The sequence below is a fragment of the Neolamprologus multifasciatus genome, chromosome 3, assembly GCF_963576455.1.
Source record: "Neolamprologus multifasciatus chromosome 3, fNeoMul1.2, whole genome shotgun sequence".
Lineage (NCBI taxonomy): Eukaryota > Metazoa > Chordata > Actinopteri > Cichliformes > Cichlidae > Neolamprologus > Neolamprologus multifasciatus.
Window position 1 is genome coordinate 46023550 of NC_140441.1, and position 22002 is coordinate 46045551.

General features: G+C 41.5%; 1 protein-coding gene across 8 annotated transcripts in view; it reads left to right on the forward strand.

Annotated features, from left to right (window-relative positions):
• Nucleotides 1–22002, forward strand: part of ehbp1l1a (EH domain binding protein 1-like 1a) — a 50310-nt gene that overhangs the window by 21575 nt on the left and 6733 nt on the right. For 4 of the 8 annotated variants that reach the window (XM_085151008.1, XM_085151019.1, XM_085151030.1 and 1 more), the window contains 15 exons: nt 2882–2941; nt 3023–3128; nt 5627–8688; nt 8775–8829; nt 9024–9227; nt 11458–11784; nt 12095–13681; nt 13923–14073; nt 17973–18139; nt 19742–19790; nt 19889–20401; nt 20501–20528; nt 20636–20679; nt 20791–20902; nt 21004–21103. In XM_085151008.1, coding sequence (XP_085007134.1) covers nt 2882–2941; nt 3023–3128; nt 5627–8688; nt 8775–8829; nt 9024–9227; nt 11458–11784; nt 12095–13681; nt 13923–14073; nt 17973–18139; nt 19742–19790; nt 19889–20401; nt 20501–20528; nt 20636–20679; nt 20791–20902; nt 21004–21103 — 6565 coding nt within the window. Of the gene's footprint in view, nt 1–1997; nt 2214–2330; nt 2475–2583; nt 2758–2881; nt 2942–3022; nt 3129–5626; nt 8689–8774; nt 8830–9023; nt 9228–11457; nt 11785–12094; nt 13682–13922; nt 14074–17972; nt 18140–19741; nt 19791–19888; nt 20402–20500; nt 20529–20635; nt 20680–20790; nt 20903–21003; nt 21104–22002 lie in introns of all 8 variants that reach the window. The other 4 variants (XM_085150977.1, XM_085150998.1, XM_085150987.1 and 1 more) reach the window with 3 other exon arrangements.

Below are 22002 nucleotides of genomic sequence, written 5' to 3' on the forward strand. Positions count from 1 at the left end.
TTGGTTAAGGGACAAGTGGTAAATGAGTTCGTGCCTAACCACTTTGTCACAGAAACGTACACGGAGAAACCTGCTGAATACAAACACACACACACACACACACACACACACACACACACACACACACACACACACACACACACTATTGTGGTCTAAACATATCATGCATTATTAGCTCTGTATGCTGCTCAGTAACATTGGATATTTATTACTCACTGTAACTGATGCTCATGTTGGTTGGTGCTGTGGTTTCCCTGCTGTGCTGCTTCTTTTTCTCAGCAGGTGATCGAGCAGATTTTCAGTTTCTTTTCTCTCTCTCTTTCCCCTCGTCTTTCTCTTTCCTGGCCCCCTGGTTCTGTACGTTCTGTTTGTAATTAAAAATCTAAATAATAAAAATTGAACAAATTATGACAGACAAGTGGACCATTATAGCAAAAGCTGTAGTGGTCCACTTGGGAAAATAAATCTGTTGGGCAGACGGGACGGACAGGAGTCCCAAAAACCTGAAAAGTGTTTTAAATATCTCCGTCCAGCCTACACATGGGATTTAAATCAGGATAGATCTCAGCAGTTTCTCTTTGCGCGTAGGGATGATGAACGAACTCTTCTCAGAACTGATTCCCATGTGCCATCCTTCAGTAACAATCCAAGGTCCTCTGTTATATTGTCGAGCAGAGTTTTTGGTGTTTGATGTGAGAAATCGATCGGGTTAGATCGGGCAAAATGTCTAATCTGACGATACTTAAAAATCTGGTTACCTGTGAGATCATACTGTTGTTCCAGCTGGGTAAACGAAGCAAAGACTGAAGAGAACTAAACAGGGGGATTTATCTTTGTTGGTTTGCAGAGATACCAAAGGAGATGAGTATAATAATTTTATAGATGATAGAAAGCATTCACCAAACCTGCATTTAGAAAGGCTGTAATGTAAATAATCCCATTCTACCTGGTGGAAGGCTTTCTGTGCATCGAGACACAGGATGATCTCTGCCTGAGAGAGGGAAGCACAATATTCCAAACAAAGAATCCATGTCTTCCTAGGATGAAACCAGTTTGGCCTTGGGATGTGATAGAGGGAAGCCGAGCATGTTGGTTGGTGGTTAAAGTGTTAAAGTTGACCCACTGCTTCACAGGCTGTTCCTGTCTCAGTGGCCTCTGGCCCCACGTCACTGCTGGTCACTTCCTGTGTGGACCCATCATTAGAAGTATAGTTTTCATATTGAGAACAGATCATTACATTAAGCACTGACAGAGCTCTGATGTCATAGCTTTGAAAAAAACTGTAGAATAAATACTTTTATATGTTAAATACTAAAACTAAATGTATCCTTGGAAAGTTGTCAAACTGCTGCCAAATGTAGTGTTTTACACAAAGTACTGTGTCATGCAGCCGATGTTATATGTAGTACTCTGCATGCACAGGTAAGCTTACCTGACTTCCTTTGTATATTTTCACATGTGAAAAGTTTGCTGTCTTGATTATCACAATAATGCAGCGATAACTTTGTCTTTTCTCTTCTTTTCTTTTCTTTTCTTTTCTTTTCTTTTCTTTTCTTTTCTCTTCTTTTCTTTTTTCTTCTTTTCTTTTCTTTTCTTTTCTTTTCTTTTCTCTTCTTTTCTTTTCTTTTCTTTTCTTTTCTTTTCTCTTCTTTTCTTTTCTCTTCTTTTCTTTTTTCTTCTTTTCTTTTCTTTTCTTTTCTTTTCTTTTCTTTTCTCTTCTTTTCTTTTCTTTTCTCTTCTTTTCTTTTCTTTTCTTTTCTTTTCTTTTCTTTTCTTTTCTCTTCTTTTCTTTTCTTTTCTCTTCTTTTCTTTTCTTTCTTTTCTTTTCTCTTCTTTTCTTTTCTTTTCTTTTCTTTTCTTTTCTTTTCTTTTCTCTTCTTTTCTTTTCTCTTCTCTTCTTTTCTTTTCTTTTCTTTTCTCTTCTTTTCTTTTCTCTTCTTTTCTTTTCTTTTCTTTTCTTTTCTCTTCTTTTCTTTTCTTTTCTTTTCTTTTCTCAGTCTGTCCTAGTGCACGTAGAGAGCAGAGTGGTCCTTCTTTTTCCTCTGTTTCCTCATCATCATCCTCAGCTCTACTCAGCTCTTTCCCTATACCTCTGCCACGTCCTGCTCTCAAAGCCTGCTCCACCTCTGAAAAGCTTGCCCCACCTCTGCTAGAGTCTGATATGGGGTCTGCCCCTATCAAACCTACAAGTCTACCGTTTTCCCCAGAGTCAGGTAAAGGGACAGAGATTAAAGTGTAGACCAAGCAGATATTTTCCACACCCTTTACTTAACCTTTACCTTTGGTTTTTCCTTACTCTGTCCTCCCATGTTTTCCTCTTTGTTTTCCAGCTTCCTGGCAGACTGAATGGAGGCCTCCTAAATCTCAGGTCCCTCTAGCACAGCTTGCCCACTCTCCTACGTCTCTGCATCCCTTTGTCAGTGATCCTGGACAAGCTGCACTTCTGCAGAAAAAGCAGAGACTAGAGATGCCATGTAATTCTGCTCTACTTTAAACCCAGCTCTGCCATGTTGATCAGAGGCTGCTTGCTGTACTTCTCTTTCATTCGTCTCTGTTTTCCCTTTTTGTTTTCTTTCCTGTCAGCTTCATCTTCTCTGCCCACTGCTCAGCCTTTAGATGAGAAACCCAGCGGAGGGTCTGGATATGTTTCTTTTTGGAAACCTCAGGTCACATCTGCATTAGAGACCGCCCCACCTTCTCTACATCTTTCCTCTGCTCATGTGTTTCCTTCTCTTTCAGTCTGTGAACATGATGCAGGTACATGCACATGGTTAGGTTCAGCACAGAAAAGAGTGTAGCTGCTATGCTAGCGTGATGGCACATGAACCTCGTTTTTTAGCTTGATTTGTAAAATCGTATCTCTGCTTTTCCTTCTTATCAGAGTTCAAAAGACAGCTGAGCACCCTGAATGAAGAGGATAACCAGTGCACAGCGCACACGGGTAAGCATCAAGTCAGCATTCAGTGGGGTAAGGCCTACAGTATGGACTGCATGGCTAACTTTCTGAACTGTATGTTATTAGCCTCTAACCCTGGAGGCCCAGCCAGCCAAAGGTCAGAGCGGGTCAGAGCTTCAGAGAGGAAAAGAGATACAGCGTTTGGACTCGATGCTGCCAGAGCATCAGCAGGGTAAGCTGGCCCTGCAGGCTGCTTGAGTTTGGCACTTCTGAACATTTGCTGTGTTTTCACGATCGTCTAACAATAAACCACATTCCCATATCACAACATTTTTGCTTACGGTTCTATCAAACTGTAGTTTTGATAGTACTTCATGAGGTGTAGTTATCTTTTTTAATTGGCCTATAAAAATGAAAGGTCATATTCTCATGTAATTCTGAGCCACTTTATTTGAAGCTGCTGTGTAACAACATTGTCTGGAAGTTATGTTGTCTCCGTTTGTGCTTTGTCAGAACTTTTAATTGGATTTTCATTTTTTAACAAAGTCACAGTGAAACAAATCTGAGTAGTGAGGTGTGCAAAGATTGTGTTTGTGTGACCAACAAATCCCCAATTTTTCAGTGTAACAAAATGACATGCTAGCATGCTATGCAACAATTTCACTGTTGTCCATGTGAGACAAATTTAGGAAACTCAAACCAGTGAATTTTGAAATAAACAACGATCATGCTCGTGGTCTCACCGCGCAACTGAGATTTTCCTTTTTGGCCTGGAAACGATGTATTCATCAAATAACCTGCTGAAAGCTCAGAGACTCACATGAGCAGCAATCACTGAAAAAAAACACATTTAGTTTATTTTCTTCAAGTATTCAACTTTACAAGTGGAGGTAAAACAGGACTTACTTTAAGTGATTTAAAAATAGCACCTGAACTGTAAAGAGTTACACAAGAAGATGATTTTGGTGGGGAATAGAAAAAAAGTATTCATTTATTTATTATTACATAATGTTTAATGTGACTCAGGAAGTGTTGCTTTTAATAATTGATAATAGTGTCATAATTATAAGAAGAACATGTATTTACTGAGCAACAACGTGGTCTACAAAAAAGAATGAACAAAACAGCCTCGAGATCAAGAAAATAAATTAATGCAATAAATACAAAAATACTTCAAAGCTGTACAAATGGTGAGCTCAAGCCGGAATTTCTGCAGCTTGATGCAATTTTTTATTACAATATATAAAAACCACCCCATGCCATTTCAGTCCCGAAAAAATTCACAGAATGCGTGGCATGCTTTGGAAAGATGGACGCATCGGAGAGCAACTTGGAGTTTGTATCTTGCCCAAAGATATTTGGTGTGCAGACTGGAGCAGCCTGGGATCAAACCACTAACCTTCCTTAACCTTAGTAGATGACCTGCTCTACCTCAGTGCAGCTACATCCACCTCAAGGAAACGGTCAACAACATCCACTGAAAGAACATTTTTTTAGTAAGGCTTCTGTCAAGTCGAGTTACGCCTGATATATTGTCTCTAATCCAGCTGCATACGAAGTCATAAACCTTTCCCATCAAGGCTGCTGAAATTCAAGTCAATCAATCATCATCTCAACTGAACAGGGTTGGAAAGTTATGAGAAAAGGCTAGACCAATCAGATTTTAGATCTGATTTTAGACTCCATGTTAAGAGGATGAAGCTGTTGCTTTAAAAACAGTGTTTGAGTTCCCTGTTTGATGTTTCTGGGTGAGTTTTTGAAACTTCTGCTTTTTGATTCTGCTTTTAGAATTGTGATTTGAAAAATGTGGCACTCAATTCCTGACAGGCCACTATTTGTGATTGCATTGTGATGCAGTGATGTGATACATTGTAACATCTAAACACCAGCTGGCAGAATTCTTATTTGTAGTTTGCATCAGTTGTGTAGTTTTGAACATTTTTTCTGGTTGTTAAAGTTATAAAGTAAGTTAAAGTTACAAAGGAGAGAGAGTGTTGCCAAACGAGCTGAGATCACTGAAGTCACTTTCAGAGTCACTGGTTGCCATTACGTCAGATTATGGTATTACTGGTATGCTAGGAACAGTGAAACAGTGAGAGCAGGTAAGTGTATGTGGGTGTGATACCTGACCTCTGCTCTGGATGCCATTAATTACACTCTTTTTATGAGATGAGCTTCAGTTGTTGTTATTGTCACCATTCCAGCAATAGTGATGTTACTGAGCAACACTGGTTGCAGTGCACTGAATATGAAGCAAATAAAAACGTAATCAAAGACTATGCATTGCAACAAAGTCAGAACAAATGGAGAAAAAAAATGTTGCACAGTCGCTACTGAATCATCATCAGCAAAATGTTGTGACTTGGTGCTTTGTTTGTGGGGTGCAGTTCTTGAGTGTCTTAGTACTGAAAGGACTGTTTGTTGTGAAATGCATTTGTCGAATACCATGCATGACATTATGAAGTTATTAAAGGAACAAAGAGTAGTAACTATGCTTTATTCAAGCGTGCTATTTAAAAAAAATTTTTTTAAATGATTTTAAAAGATTCATATCTACTTCACAGTGACCCTAACCCTGTACCAGAGTTTCACTGTATTATTATGAAGAATATGAACTTGAATTGCATTGATCTTTAATAAAACGATTTAATATATTTATTATATTATTGTGGCATCCTCCTCCTTGACTGTAGAGTATTGATTGTGACTTTGTATTTACCTTTTCTTTAGTGATGAAAACGTGGTTTTACTGCAGTCAACATGTTCGATTGGTGCTGCAAAACCACTATCCCAAACCCAAGTAAATAACGCTGAACAGCAACTACAAAAACCTCCAATTAGTAGCACCATTCAATGGGAAGAGCTACCAAAAATGACTACAGAAAGTTATCCTGCAGACAGGATCATTCTGTGGGAAGAGCTACCAAAGGTGACTACAGAGGAAATTAGAAAAGCACCACAGAAAGACAGTGAGGTGATGAAAGAAATGGCTGACACGCAGATGGAGACAAATAGAAAAGCTGGGATTCTGTTGCCTGGCCCAACCATCAGCAGCACATTTGGATTTCCTACTACTTCTAAACAAACAACTGAATCCCTTGTGCACAATGAATCTACTTGGAAAAAGTCATCAAAAGATTTTGAAATTGCAACCACAGAACTTCCTCTTCACCCAGAAGGAGACGTATATCTAGAAATAGATAAAAACGTTTGCCAGCCTAGTGCACAATGTGTGCAAAGTTGTGTGACGCCCGAAACTGGCTATAAACAGGTTAATTTTTTGGGAACCTGTTCCAGGTTGACAAACATTGCTGGCATGCCATCCAAAATGCCACCAGATTATGAAAAACAGTGGCGTGTTGATCGAAAGCTAATCTGGAAGAAACAATCTCAAATACAGCGAATATTACCACCATCTTCATTAGAGAAGAATGAAAGTGAAAAGAAGAAAATGGTTTCACTGGCACGCTCTTGCCCCAGGAAGGCTAGAAATCCAGGATTCCCATCTGTGTCTCAACACAGTTATGCTTTTCTTCGAAAAAGTCCAGTGGATATAAATCACTTTGGTCCAGATGTGTGCAGCATACCTGGCTCAGAATCTGTTATTGATAGCAGATCAAAGATGTCACAAGAAGAATTTAGTGCCATGACTGAAAGAGAAGTGTTACTAAGAGAGAAGGATGGAATTCAAAAACCGGGAGTTTTGACGCCAACATGTCCAGAGCATTCCTCAATAACAGACATGACAGTGATTCTACAATCTACTATAGTAAATTGTGGATTGGCTAAAAACAGCATTTTAGGTTCTTGTCCAAAAATCTCTCTAATTGAAGGCATTCCCTCATTATTGGAGAATCCTTTCAGCAAAAACTGGATAACAGATTTTAAACCTTTAGCAGTAAAACAAGCGAAACTCAACCTCATAATGACTGAATATAGCCTTGACCATGGTGAAATGAAGGTAATGTCAACTTTTGCCTCGATTTGTCCAAAAGAAGCTTCTGTCCCAGGATTTCCATCTGTTTTTGCACCGACAGTAATCTGTAATAAGTCTAGAATGCTCAGTCTCCTTCCAGCTTCCCCCACTGTCTCCAGTATAGCTGGTTTTCCATCATTACAAGCTGACAGCAAAAACTGGAACACCATTCATCAACCATTGTGGGAGAAGCCGTCTGAAAAGGAGCTCGTGTTAGTAATGGAGCTCGATAAAATACCTAAAAACATGAATGGAATCGTTTCTCTTGCACAAAGTTGCTCAAGGAATTCGTGCATCTTCGGGTTTCCCTCTATGCCAAATCCCAGATTGTATAATGTTGCAGATATGACAGATATGGTCAGTCTTTCATACTCATGCCCCAAATTGTCACAAATAGCTGGAATTCCATCATATTATGATTCAAAAGACTGGATAATAAGCAAGGAACCACTGTTTGAACCAAGAATAAAAGACAAGCAGATGGACAGAGAGAGCAAAATGACAAATAATGAGAGAGTAATGAAATTGATGGTTTTCCTTGTACCAACTTGTCCCAAAGTTTCAAGTATTCCTGGTTTCCCATCTGTTCCATGTCCCAAAATCCATGGCCTGAATATGGTCAACCTCCTTCCTTTGTGTCCAGTAATTTCTGCTGTACCTGGATTTTCATCAATTGAATCACATCTGAACGTGGGATGGCCATCTGAAACGGATTTATTGATGCACAGACCACAAAGGAATACTCATCTTAGCATAATCTGCTCACCAGTGATCATAGACAAACCAAGCCACATGCTTCCTTTAGTTCCATCTTGTACAAGATCATCATTGATTCCAGGCTTTCCTACTGTCACTAAATACAATATCCTAACTCTCCTACCCGCTTGCCCGCAAGTATCAAGTTTGCCAGGGTTTGCCTCACTCAAAGTGGGCTTAAAGTCCCAGTGGCTTTTAGATCCATATACTTATGGATCTATGCATAAAAATCCAAAGGAGACAGTTTTTCTTAAAGATGTTCCAAATCAAAATGCAGAGATTATGCATTTAATGGCGCCAGCTTGCCCAGAAAACTCCAGAATCCCTGGATTCCAGTCTGCACCCCATTACAATTCCAAGATTAAATCCAGAATAAGTTTTGTACCTTACTGTGCCAGTGCTTCATGTATCAAGGGATTTGCATCCATGACTCCAGTACCAAGCACAGGTTGGCTAAGTGAAACAAAATCAATTTTGTCAAGACCTCAGAAGAAAATGGCAGAAGTGTTTGTGGTACTTACTCAACAGGTCAAGTCGGATTGCTTCAACATAAACATGATAGCACAAGTGGGATCTTGCCCAAAAAAAGCCAGAGCATCCGGTTTTCCGTCTGCTCAAATTACAAACAAATCACCAAATATGGTCAGCCTAAACTCTTCTGCTCCATGTGTTTCATGCATCCCAGGTTTTCCATCAGCCAGAAGGCATAGTGCTGAATCTACGAACATACAAACCGCGGCAACATTCAACAAGATCTTGTTTAAAAACCTACGCAATAAAAGAAATAGGACTGGAGAGTTTCCTGCAAAACAAGACCATAAGCAAGATGAAGTTAAGAACATGGTAGCAATGGCTCCATCGTGTCCAAAACTCACTCAAATTCCTGGGTTCCCCAGTATTTTGCAATTGAATCCAACTGCAAAACCAATGCCTGTGCCACCTGCAACTAAGAAGCAAACCTTGCAAGAATTACCTCATGCAGAGTCATATCTCAAAGACACAGGAAATCCTGGTGTTTCTTTTGCACCTGGTAGCAGTCCAAGCACAGAACTTTCATATGGTGAGACATTTGTAATGTTAATATAAAGCTCGGAGTTATCTTTCTTTGCCATACATTTTAATCCATTTGATTTTTCTTTTAAACAGAAGAGAAACTTAAAATTGGTGCCAAGCAAAACATAGAACTTAATGTAGATAATAGGTAAGTGGACGTGCCCGATGCGCTTGCGTTTTTTGCATTTAGTGTTTGCCTAACTTGTACTGCTTTGGCCAGCAAATTTAGATTGCATGGTAAACTGACAACAAATATGACGTTGAATTTCATGATATTATAATTCTAGTGCTAATTAAGTTTTAACAGCCAAGCTTTAAAATCCTTTATATTCGGGTCCTCAGAAAATCTGAAATAGAGAGGACAGCAGAGGAAGACCTAACAGTGAAGAAACCATTGGAAAGATCTGAGCTGGTGGGAATCTTAGGTTGGGAACTATTGGAAGCTGAAGGAACAATAACAGAAAAAAAAGGAGAATCCTCTCTATCAGAAAAGGAGAAAGATATCTCTGGATTAGTGGGTGCTATTGTGGGTGTTTTCCACAAAGGGTAAGTGTTCAAACTGAAACCAACTGCATAAAGCATGGGTTGCTTATTAATAATCCTAGACAGAGTCGGATATTTCAGTGCCCAGTTCATTCTATACTTGTGACACTGTTTGTGCTCACGGTGCAGTTTTCACTTTATCTTTATGTGCCGACATCCACAGGCTGGCTCTTTTAGTCAGCCTCGTCCACGTTGGTCAACCCCGCTCACCTGCTGGGACTAAAAGCCCCCAGCCCTTTAATAAATTGGTACAATCTGTATGAAGAGAAGAAGGGAGTTTCTTTCTGTAGACTCTGGAGACAAGCGAATGTGCCAGTAGCCTTTGGTTAAATCCAGCATTGTGAAAAAGCAAGCAGTGCCTAACTGGTCTAGGAGTTTGTTGACCTGGGACATGGGGTAAACTGGGGCAATGGTTGAATTTGGTACGTTGGGCTCCAACTCATCGCGATCCTTAACCGAGCTCACCAGAGAAGCAGTTTCAGCCTCTCTCCGGTCTTTTAGGAGGTTGAGGTGGTATATTTGTGTGGCTTCACCCCTGTCTGACCGCACCACTTCATAGTCAATATCAACCACCAATCAGCCACTTGGTGAGTAATTGTGAGCTTGATGAAGGGAGCAATACAAAATGTCTTAGCCTAGTCCCTCTATTGTACAGACACTGCTGATGTTACTGGGCAGGGGGAAGATTCTCCTGTGGAAACTGGACTAAAGCCTTGCTCTCAGGTCCAGGATGTATTAAATTTTATTTTTCCCTGGGTGAGACCTTCATCCCATTTTTCTTTAGTTAGGTCCAACACTCCCTGTGGGTTTCTGCCAAACAGCAACTAAAAGGGAGAAAACTCAGTGGAGGCCTGGGCCACTGCAAAAAACAGAGGGTCTAGCCAGTGATACCAGTTACTCTTATCCTTGTCTTGACTTCGTTGACTTGTCTTGCTCAGCGACTCCACCAGCTTGTCAGTCTCAGGGTGGTAGACGCTGGTCTTAACAGATTTATCAGGCTGGTTCACCAGAAGACATTCTAGGGCCGGATGCACTAGGCAGATGACTTTTTTGGCTTTATTCAATAGATACAGTTAAGAGTGACAGGAAAGCAGAGAGAGGGGAAGTTATGTAGCAAAAGGCCACAGGTCAGAATCAGGGCCAGGTGCTTTTAGCTGTACGGCATATGGCCGCATGCTTATCCCAGTGAGCTAAAGTGGCACCCAGAGAAAACCATTCATCACTCGGTCAAAGCTGAGTGTAGTACCTTTATGAGAATGCTCTAGTGGAAAATATTCCATGGAGCGAATCACTGGAACCGGCGGGTTCTCCAGTGAAGGCCCCGTTGTTTCCATCTCGCTAGAGTCCGCATGCTGTGCCTTGAGGCAACAGTTGTTGGGATTTGGCACTATATAAATACAATTCCATTGAATTAAACTGACATGTCACCCCTACAGACACCCATTAGCTTTCTAAATTCAGTCAAATCTGGTCCCAGCATTAAGGGGTGTGAAAGCCGGGAGCTAACCACAGCCTTAAGTCTGTGCATTTAATTCACCAGCACTATGGGATATTAAGGGATATCCACACTCTTAATTTCCACCCACTCTGCTTCCAACAATGCCCCCGGTCATCACAAGGTTTGGTGAACCAGGGTCTGCTTGCAGCTCGAATCCACCATCGCCCATTGTGTACTCTGTTAGCACCTCACTGCAGCCCTGTACGTCGCTCTTGGACTGGGGGAGGGTGTCGGAGGGCCGATGGTGTAGAGCACCTGTCCTGCTCGCTCAGCTACCATTTGAGCCAGCGTCTCCATGGCTGCACGGGTCATGGGTACACAGCATGTCGGGAACTTGGGCGCCACCGTAACATACTCCGTTTAGTCGTAGTCCCGACATGCCGCACACTGCTTGTGCTTCTGATGCAGTTTTCACTTTATTTGACACTAAGCCAACATGCACAGGTGACGTTGTCACTCTGACTCCACCTTCACTCCAGGTTAATCAGCCTCCCCTGGCACTGACCCATGAACCCACTCCACAACCCCTCTCCTGAACTCAAGCCACAGAAAACATCCCACCGCAATATTAAACTCCCTTAATTTTCAAATGTGTAGTTTTAAGTGAAGTGAAAACTTTACTAGGCTGCATTTGCATGGGAATACTGGCTTCTGTAATGAGCTACATGCTGATAGAGGAGACAAATTATACATAGTTCCAGTTTTCATTCACTCATATATGAATTCATTTCTCAGTTACGAAACTGTAGCATCAATCTTGGGGCCATCGAACTCTGGGTTAGCTGAAGCTGATCACCAACCCAAGCCTCTCTCTTCATTGGATGCAACAATGACCCCTTCGGATGAGTTTTTTCAAGTCTTTACAAATTGCACCACTCCCATCGAGGACAGGTGTGAGGCTTCTATCGGCCATACCACGGAGGATACAGAGGAAAGATTACTCACAGGGAAGGTCACTGTTCAAACACCAATGTGCACTGAAGGTTTACTTCCAAGGCAGCAGACTGAGGTAGAACAGGATGAGGTTAGAGTGGTGTTGTCTTCTTGTCAGCTGGAAAAAGGGTGAGTGCTGGTTGCATGGTGTGTACGTTTGTGATGATAACATCTCTATTATTTGGCTTATGAGTTCTTACTGCTCAGGATGCTTGTGATGGTAAAGTCAGCCAGTACTGACACTGGAGTATGGAACTGCAATATTGGTCGCTTTGTATATTAAGGTTAACCTTTGTTTCCTGGATGTGCAGCTTTGTTCTAATGACTTGTTGTGTATCAGGATTTGGTTTTGTCTTAATAGGCGGTTGCATGCACAGTAGAAATATGTGACAAAGTTAAGAACAGATGATTCTGAAGTTTTTCCTTTGTTTTTCTTAAGCCCTGAGCAAATAAGCATGGAAGAAAATAATGCTACCTCCCAGAAGCCCACATCAAATGAGACACTGACAGATGCCACTAAAGATAGAGAAGTAATGTTGGATGTTGCCTTGGAAGAAGCCTCACGTGATCATAACGTTAGTTCAGATGGACCACAAGGTGACGGTTCAGTACCGCAGCAAGGGAAGAAGCCAAGAAGAAGAAAAGTTCAAGACCCGCCACAGAACGAGTGTGACAGTGAAAACACAGTTCCTAAACGTCCTCTTAGAAAGAAAGATAGTTTAACCCGAGACCACAAACCCAAATTTAATGGTGTATCTGTCAAGTGCCTTCCTGAAGTTGTCCCAGTGGAGTCATTAAACAAGGATGCTAATGCGGAAGTAATATCCACACAACCTGCTACCTACCCAAGCCCACTCAAAAGAACTGACGATATCATCCCCAAACCAGAGCTTTGTGAGAAAACTGGCACTATTTCACTCATTAAGAAGATACATCTTCCTTCAATTGAGAGTGACAAGAGAATTACACCACAGAATTTAAATGTCACAGTTACGAATTCTGATAAACCAGTCCACTTTGATAAAGCAGCAGTTGGTGATAGGCAAGAACTAAGTCAACCAGCAATAACTTGTGACGCATCTATTGATGCACTTAATATTAAAACTCCTCAAAAGTCAGAGGATGCACCAGTCACTGCGGAAACTGAAAGCCTAACAGAAACAGCTTATTCTATCCCAAAGCCTTGTATGAATATCCATTCCAGTGGCACCTTCTCTGGTGACCTTTCAGCTACAGAAAGAGCCTCTAAAGCTGATAATGGAGAACAGGCACAGTCAGCAAGGCGTGGTAGCCCTTCACAAATTTCTTCAACAGCTAAAGAACTGTCAGAGGTGGAACATAATAAAGACCTTCCTCTTCTTTCCCCAGTTTACCAACCAGAAGTAGTGGCTGGTGTACACTTAAGGAAAAGCAGATTAACCAATGAGGAAAATGTTCAAGCAGAGGATAATAATTCTTCAGAGTCTCCAGTAAAACTCTCACGTTTGCCAGTGCCGAAACCAAGAGTAAAGAAACATCTTAGTGATTTGTTCCCAGACGACACTGAAATCTCAGATAGTTCAGCTGTCACTAACAAGGAATCAAAGGAAGGTCCACCATCACTGGAGTCAAGTACGATATCTGAATTAGGTTTTGTCACAATTCATCAAGAATATGGCAATACATTACAATTGGAAAAGGAAGTTCTAGCAGCAATGCAAGAAGAGTTTAGTCAGTCAGGTGGAGATGATACAGAGCACGCGTTCGGTGAGACCACTGAAGGCTGGACTTTTACAGACGAACACGTTTTTACAGATCCCCGTGAGAAGGCTGTAGAGGCAGTAACTGAACAGTATGTAATGGAGAAAGTCCAGGAAGCAAAGACCGATAGGCACCTTGCAAGTACTGTTGCTTCTCAGGATGACTGGCTGCATCTAGACGATAATAAAGATAGTGAACAAATGGAAATTGACCTAAAAAAGGAAAAGAGAGATGACGAATTGGACTTTGGCTTTGTGTCTGTCACTGCAGGTTGTTCAGAGTTCAGGTAAGATTAGTCAATACGCATTACGATGTGTGAGGGGGAAACTTTTAACTTGGATGTGTATATATTTTTCTTTCTCTTTTTACATTAAAGTTTGCATCCCTTAAAAAAGTGAAACTAAACTCAAAAATGATTTTAATTAGCAACATGGTCTGGAAACTTGTCAGCAACTAATAAATCATTTCTTTTAGAATAAAGATGCTTACATTTTTATAATTTGCTTTGAATTTGTGCTTATTTCCAGGCAAAGGGAAACAAGAGAAGAATTATCAGGTCAGCCTGTACCGATGCCTCGTAATAAGAAGCGTTTGAGTTGTTCTTCCTTAGATGACAGCAAGTCACAAGTTGTTGCCCTTAAGCAGGACAGGAAACCAATGACATCTCCATCTCAGGAGGTACGTTTAAGCTTACTTACCTGTATATTTATATATGAACAGTTGATCAAATAACTGTGTGTAACATATTTCTTGGAGTAAAGAAATGTTAGCTGAATTCTTCTGAAATTTACAAAAGGCCTCTTGCTGGGTTTGAAGGTCTGCACCTTTGACTAAACTACAACCAGCAGTCGAGCCAGTCATGAGGTAGTGGAAATAATTATTTGGTCCTGTGCTGAATTTTAAATGTTGCTCATTCGAAATAATCATTCTCAAATTTTTATGGTTTGTTTCTAATGGAGAGAAACAGAACACCAACCAAAGCATAAATACTTATTTATACCATTGAAATAAATAAGTATTTGACCCACAGCTAGAATTGTTACTCCCACAATTGGCTGGGGGGTCACAATCAAGACTGCAATCAATCAATACATCTATTACAGACACATCCCAGCTTATCATGTGTATAAAGGACACCTGTCCACTGAATCACTTTCTTCCAATCCAACCTCGCCACAACGATAGCCAAGTCCAAAGAGCTGCCAAAAAATGTCAAGGACAACATTGTAGTGCTGCAGCTTAGCGATGAGGTGACAACTGTTTGTGTGGTTATTCAAAAATGGAAGAAATATAAAATGACCGTTATGGATAAAATAAAGGGGTCTACCACAGGCTATCAAGGGCAAGGTTGATAACTGAGGATACCTTTGGTACTCTGGCTCTGCAGTGGTCAATGCACATTGTGCCGCTGGCATTGGCTCAGGTAATACAGATGCCTATTCTCTTCTGCTTATCCAATATATTGTCCCGGGGTCCCGATGCGACAGGCTGCCAGTCTGTCACAGGGGTAACACATAGAGACAAAGAACCGCTCACACCTGTGGTTGATCAGCAATTAACCTAACCCCACTAACTGGGTGACTTTGGACTGTGGGAGGAAGCTGGAGAGAACCTACACAGACACAGTGAGAACACACAGACTCCACACAGAAAGTCATGAAATTGAACCTTCTTGCTGTGAGGCAATAGTGCTAACCACTACACCACTGTGCTGCCCTGTGCAGGAAACAGATGGACAAAAATATTCAGTACTCAGTTCACCAAGTCGAAGGAACTTAGTGAATCTAAGGAGGAGGAACTGCAGATTCAAGGTGGGAGAGTCTCTTGGAGCCTTCTCCAAATTACAGCAGATTCCAAGATTATTAGTTCAAATAACTGTACATTAGTACAAGTTATACCACTTTGTCAACTTCTGGAAGACCTAAACTGTCACCCTTAGATGGGAGGAAACTTGTTAAGATGCTCAGTAATAACCAAGGAACCACTAAACTTCAGGCCCTTTTAACAGTCAGACGAGGTTAAGAATGAGCTTCTTGGCCAAAATGATAAGAAATATATTTGGAGGCCTAAAGGTGAGGCTTTTTAACCGAAGAGCACTGTTTTGCTGCCAGTGGGACTGGTACACTACACAAAATGGATGTAAACATTAAGGAGGAGGACTACCTTCAAATTCTTCAACTTTACCTCAATTCAGCACGTACATAGGTAGCACTTGGACACAACTGGGTGTTCCAATAGTGATCTCAATCATGTGTCAAAACCAGTTTTGGGATAGAAAAAGTAAACTAATTTTAAGATGTTGTCCCATAGGAAATTGCTTAGTCATCTGCATTTAACCCATTCACTCAGTGAAGCAGTGGACAGGGTGAATCTACCAATCAGGGAGCAGTGTGTAGGGACACTGCCTTGCTCAAGAGTACCTCAGGATAGCCATTCAAAGGATTTGAACCCCTGACCTTCTGATCATGGGGGTGAACACTCTACCTACTGAGTTATCCCTGCCCCTGACTTCAACCCTACTGAAAAGTTGTTGACTGCACTTAAAAGCTCTGTCTGTGCCAGGAAGCTGACCAAATTAACTGGCAAGAAGAGTGGCCAAATATTCAGTTAGAATTATGCCAGAAGCTTGTTGATGGTTATAAACCATCAACCAAGCTAAAAGACCTTTAGCCAACTATTAGTCGGGCTGTATGTACACCCGACCTATTCAAATAGTGGCCTAGTAGCAACCTCCAAGTGCCCAGGGTCCTGCCAGAAACGAGAGTAAAACAGAGAAAAACATGTTTTCAAAGCCTTCAGTAATTCCAACAGAACTTCCTGCAGCTTAGTGCAATATTCTACCCAAAATGCAGTGTGTTGTTTTAAACGTATTTCTACAAGTGACACAAGTAGTCTGTGATGGAACATTTGTTTGTCAACCCAAAAGCAGAAGATTGAGAATGAGAACCGTCAGTTTAACCCTACCTAGACGAGCCATTGCACAAGAGCGTCTACGCTAACGGACCAATAAAGTTTTGGATTGATGTTGACACGAACCAGTTCCCTGATGTTAAGAAAGTAGCAGCTGTGAATCGAGCTTTTCACACATGAACTCTGTAAAAATCAGCTCTTGTTGCTCTCTGACTGACGGTGCTCTTCATCATTGCCTTTGGTTTGCACTGACTCATCGTATGAGTCAAAATTCGCTTTCCTGGTTCACAAAAAAATCTGTCACTTCTCCCATTAGGAATGTCAAAGTAACTGTATCCTATATATCAACATAATGTGGCATGTCTAACAAGCTACGCCCAATCACAGGTGTAGATTTAGAAAAAAACCTGTTCCCTCAGTGTGTAGCTGTAGCTGTTGTATTTATGTGTTACTGCTATGGGTTTGTGCACTGATAGCTTTGATAGAATTGATAGCTCTTTTTTACTTCTGTTAAGTACTCTTTAAGATGTGCTGGGTCTGATGTCATCAAAATATTTATTTTATTTTGAAAGGAAAATATCACTAATAGTTTGTATTACTTTTATCCACTTGAGTATGATCAAAATGCTTATTTCCGTGTGAGTTATGACCAGATTTAAAAGAGAAACATTGAAAGAACATTACTTGTTTGTTAATACATTGTGTTTGTTTGAAATTTATAATAACCTGCTGCTTACTGGCTGGTACAAATTCCTTGTTTTGAAAATCTGGCCTAACGATCTTTGTAATCCAATTGCCCTGATATAGACTATTAAAGAAACAAAAGAGTGATTTATATTGCTACTTGGCCACAGGTGTATAAAATCAAGCACCCAGGCATGCAGACAGCTTCGACCGACATATGTGAAAGAATGAGCCACTCTCAGGAGCTCAGTGAATCACAGCATGGCTGTGTGACAGGATGCCACCCATGCAGCAAGTCCAGTCATGACATTTCCTCACAACTAAACATTCCACAGTCGACTGCTGGTGATATTATAACATAGTGAAAGTGATTGAGAATGATGTGCATCCTGCACAGAGGTCGATCACAGCAGACGTCCAAACTTCATGATTAGCTCAAGAACAATGCATAGAGAGCGTCATGAGATAGGTTTCAATGGGTGAGCGCTGCATCCTTGCCTTACATCACCAAGTGCAATGCAAACCATTTGATGCTGTGGTGTAAAACATGGCACCACTGGACTCTAGAGTGAAGTGGAGATGTGCTCTGGGTTTGTTGGTTGCCAGGTTGCCCAGAAGAAATGAAGCTGTCATAACTGCAAGGGGTGGGCTGACATCTTATTAAAACCTATGAATTAAGAATGGGGTGTTATGGTGATATGCATGTGGAGACAGATGAGCAAATACTTTTGGCAATTTGTATACTGGAGAAAATCCCAAATAAATTAATTCTTTAATTAATTAATGACACAGTAGCCTCGGCATGTCTATAAAACAGGTTCTGACTGTTGTTAAATAAATGTGACCCCTAAAAATGGGGGTTGTGTCTGAAAAAGCTTTAAACTCCTTAACGGTTAATGCACATTAAACCTATTCAATTAAAAATGTGTAATTCTGCACTTTATGTCACTATAATTTCCAAATAATCCTATTGTGTTTTCTAGAATCCACCGGGAAGTCCGACATTAGTTACATCAAGTCAGTCCTTACTGGAATGGTGTCAGGAGATCACAAAGAATCACAAGGGAGTGAAGATTACCAATTTCAGCACTTCCTGGAGGAACGGCCTCGCGTTTTGTGCCATCTTACATCACTTCCACCCAGAAAAGATGTAAGAAACAGTTGCCCTATCACCCCTACTGGATAGACTGTGAACTGCTAGTTTAATTTTTAGCTTGACTATAAGCAACGACAGCTATTGTGTGCAGCTTTCCAGGTGTTCACCGGCCAAATGTTTAGCTACTTCTCTGTGTCTTTTAATGCTAATTGTATATGTAAAAATGTAGTGCTTTGATTGTTATGTAGTCAGCCAATTCAATATTTGGTTGGTTAGCCATCACCAGTTGAAGTCCTACTGGATCTAAGCTTGGTCATTCTCAACCGCCCTGGTGGGCATGTCCCATTTTGACCTCAGGACCTCAGGCTCTGATGTTCCTGTATCCTATTCCGACCACTTGGTTATGGCGTTCCGTGTATTCCCTGCCTGCTAGCATCTTGCTCCCTGCTGTTATGTGCTGGATTGTGTCAGGGGCATCTTTGCCCCTTGATACTCTTTCTTGAATGCCTGCCACTGTGATAGTTACTGGACTCTTTTCGTGGAGGTTGCTATGGTCTGCTCTTAGCTCATCTAGTCACTGAGCATTGTTGTTATGGGTCCTTCTCCCATATGCTCTTCGAGTATTTGTCTCCAGGCTTGGTGGGGCTGTTCTCAAATTGTTGGCTGGTTTCACTGAGAACATCTGGTTTATTGTCCTGGGTTCTATCTCTCTGGTATATCTCTTCAAACAGCTGGCCAAGGCTGTAAGTTTTTGCTTGGTAGTTTCTAAGGCCTCAGGTGTGAATCGCTTGCTGTACTTCTTAGACACCCCATCTCCAATAGTTGCCCAACTTCCCTCCATGCTTCCTTGATCTTGACCTCTAGTTTCCTGCTCCATGGAGGGTACTGCTCCTTGTTGCTGTGTGTCTTATACCCAAGCATCTCAATTATCATTGCTGCCGTGGTGTAGATCAGCTGGCTGGTTTCAGTGATGGTCGCAGTAGGGATTGTCCATAAAGCTGCATTCACGCCTTCTGCTAGTCCATCAGAGGGTACTTTACATAGTCTTGGTAATCTGGCACGGAGGGTTTCCAGTTTAGCCACGATCTTATCTCTCAGATCAGCTGTTGAGCTTGGTACCCAATCTCAGATGGCGAGGATGATGATATCTCCCCGTGATCTTCTTTCGGATGTTGGTACATTGAACTAATTGTTGTTTTGATGTTGGTCTAGATGTTGGGTGTCCAAGATTCCATATGTCCATGATTCCTTATGTCCATTGTGACGTTCATGCAACCTCTTCCGCTGGGATTATTTGTTAGCATTCCACATCCCTTGTCCACTCACGCCTTCTATTTCCACAACACTGTGGAAATAATAATTCTAGTATATGAAACAGATTTAACTAAATTTAAGGATCCCATGTGCCAACACAATACAGAGTAGCTACTTTTTTATTATCTGTTTAGTTGTACTTAAGCCTTACTGCTTGCTCTGTCTTAACGTGTCGTTTTATGCTTGATTTTAAATTTGTTTTACACATTGCACAGGATTTTATAGTTTTTGGTTTGCTTTCTTGGCGAGGTTTCCTTTGTCAATGCATATACTGGTTAATTAAAGATTCAATGAAACTTAAAAGATAAATATGGTATGTTGCCCTGTTTTGTCTTTTTCTAGTAATTTTGAAATGTTGGATCCATATGACATCAAGCAAAACAACAAAAAGGTGGTTAACAATTTCCTATATTCTCATGAAATATCAAGTACTGATTACTTAATATATGGGAAGTCCTTATAATGTCCTTGTATTTGTACATGTTGCAGGCTTTTAATGGCTTTGCTGAACTTGGAATTTCAAGGTTGATGGAGCCTTCAGACATGGTCATGCTTGCAGTGCCTGACCGCCTCATTGTCATGACCTACCTTAACCAGATCCGCACATATTTCACTGGCCAGGAGCTCAGTGTGCTTCACATAGACAAAGACACCAGTGAGTCCAGTTATGCCGTAGCAGGGGACCGGGAGGCCCAAGACGACCGCGAGGCAACTGTTCGCTACTGCGCCCAGAGACTCCAGGAGGAGGGTATAAGTCTTGAGACTAATGGGAGTGTAAGCACTGCAGAGAGGGACAGTAAAGCCAGCAGGGACGTGGTGCCGCCTCCCAGAACCAAACGCTCGCAGGTTGCTGGGGTGAGTGCCGCTCAGTCTCCAGTGGCGCCACCACGGAGTCATTTTCTGTTCAAGTCTAGCTTCTCTCGTGTCAGAGATGCTGACCTGGTTAAGAAGCGTCGGTCACAGCGCAGGAGCGGGTCAGTCGAAGAAGGAGACATATCAGTGGTATGTTACCTTATGCTGCCTCCCCTGAGTTGTTTATTCCTTTGAAATGTCATTCTTTGTCTTATCTACATTGTGTGTGGATGTTGTTTGTCTCTGCAGGCTGAAGCCCAAAGGAAGTCAGAAACCGGTTAGTTCTCTTTGACTTAAACTAAAAGCAAAAACACAACAACAACAACAGAACTTGGATATAATGATGAATGATTGGTTGCTCATTTTTACATTTTTTTCATGCAGAGAGAATGGATGCTGCGTTAAAGGACAGAAGACCAGAGGGCCAGGTGAGCAAGCAGCTGTTAAACTGTAATTTGTAAAGTGCGTCAGGAAGTCTGTGGAGAATCTTTTGTTCTCCTCTCATCGTCTGCAGAGTGAGTAATTATTGTTGTATCTAGGACCCGAGCGAGTACGTGCTGAATCAAATGGAAGCCTTGGAAGCAGAACAAAATCACGTTGATAACAGAGCAGATGTGGTGGAGAGGAAACTCAGACAGTTGCTGGAAACAGGTAAAATACCCGCTCTACCTGCCCACCATGTTCTAATCTAAGAAAGAGAACAAAGAAGACTTTAACCAAGACGGGAAATTAATGATGGTTTTACCCCACAGGCAGTGACAAGGAGGAGGAGGAGAGGTTGATTCAGGAATGGTTCACATTGGTTAACAAGAAAAATGCTTTAATCCGGAGGCAGGACCATCTACAGCTATTGTAAGACACACACACACACTGCACACACACACACACACTGCACACATTGTGCAGAGGAAACTGTAGAATACCAGTATACCACTGACATTAAGACAAAAATCTCTCCTCTAGGTCCATTTAGCAGCACATGCTTAGCAGAGGCAGGTTACACATATGTATATACTTTATGTGCCACTCTGATGCATCAGAGTGTGAATTGGGGTTAGTATATAGTTAGTATATTGCTCAAGGATATTTGACGTGCCTGGCTGAAGCAGCCAGGGTTCAAACGACCAACTTATCTGATTAGTAGGTGACCTGCTCTGTAACTAGAATAACAGGACGGTGCAGACAACCAGGAGGCCATAGTACTAATCTGTGAGAACTTTAAAGTTCATTCATAATCATTCACCACACCGTAGCCATGTTGTTGAGAAAACTCCAGAATAGCTACTAAACAGACCACATGATGTTAGTGTTTTCCAATTGCTTTTTCTACAAATAGATCCCAAAATACTGTGCAGAGTTTATATTTAAATACAGGGGCGATCGTGGCTCAAAGAGTTGCCGGTTCGTCTTGTAATCAGAAAGTTGCCGGTTCGTCTTGTAATCAGAAAGTTGCCGGTTCGTCTTGTAATCGGAAGGTTGCCGGTTCGAGCCCCTGCTCAGACAGTCTCGCTCGTTGTGTCCTTGGGCAAGACACTTCACCTACCTCCTACTGGTGATGGCCAGAGGGGCCGATGGCGCGATATGGCGGCCTCACCTCTGTCAGTCTGCCCCAGGGCAGCTGTGGCTACAACTGTAGCTGCCTCCTCCAGTGTGTGAATGTGAGAGTGGATGAATAGTGGAATTGTAAAGCGCTTTGAGGGTCTCAAAAAGCGCTTTATAAATGCAATCCATTATTATTATTACATGTTCCA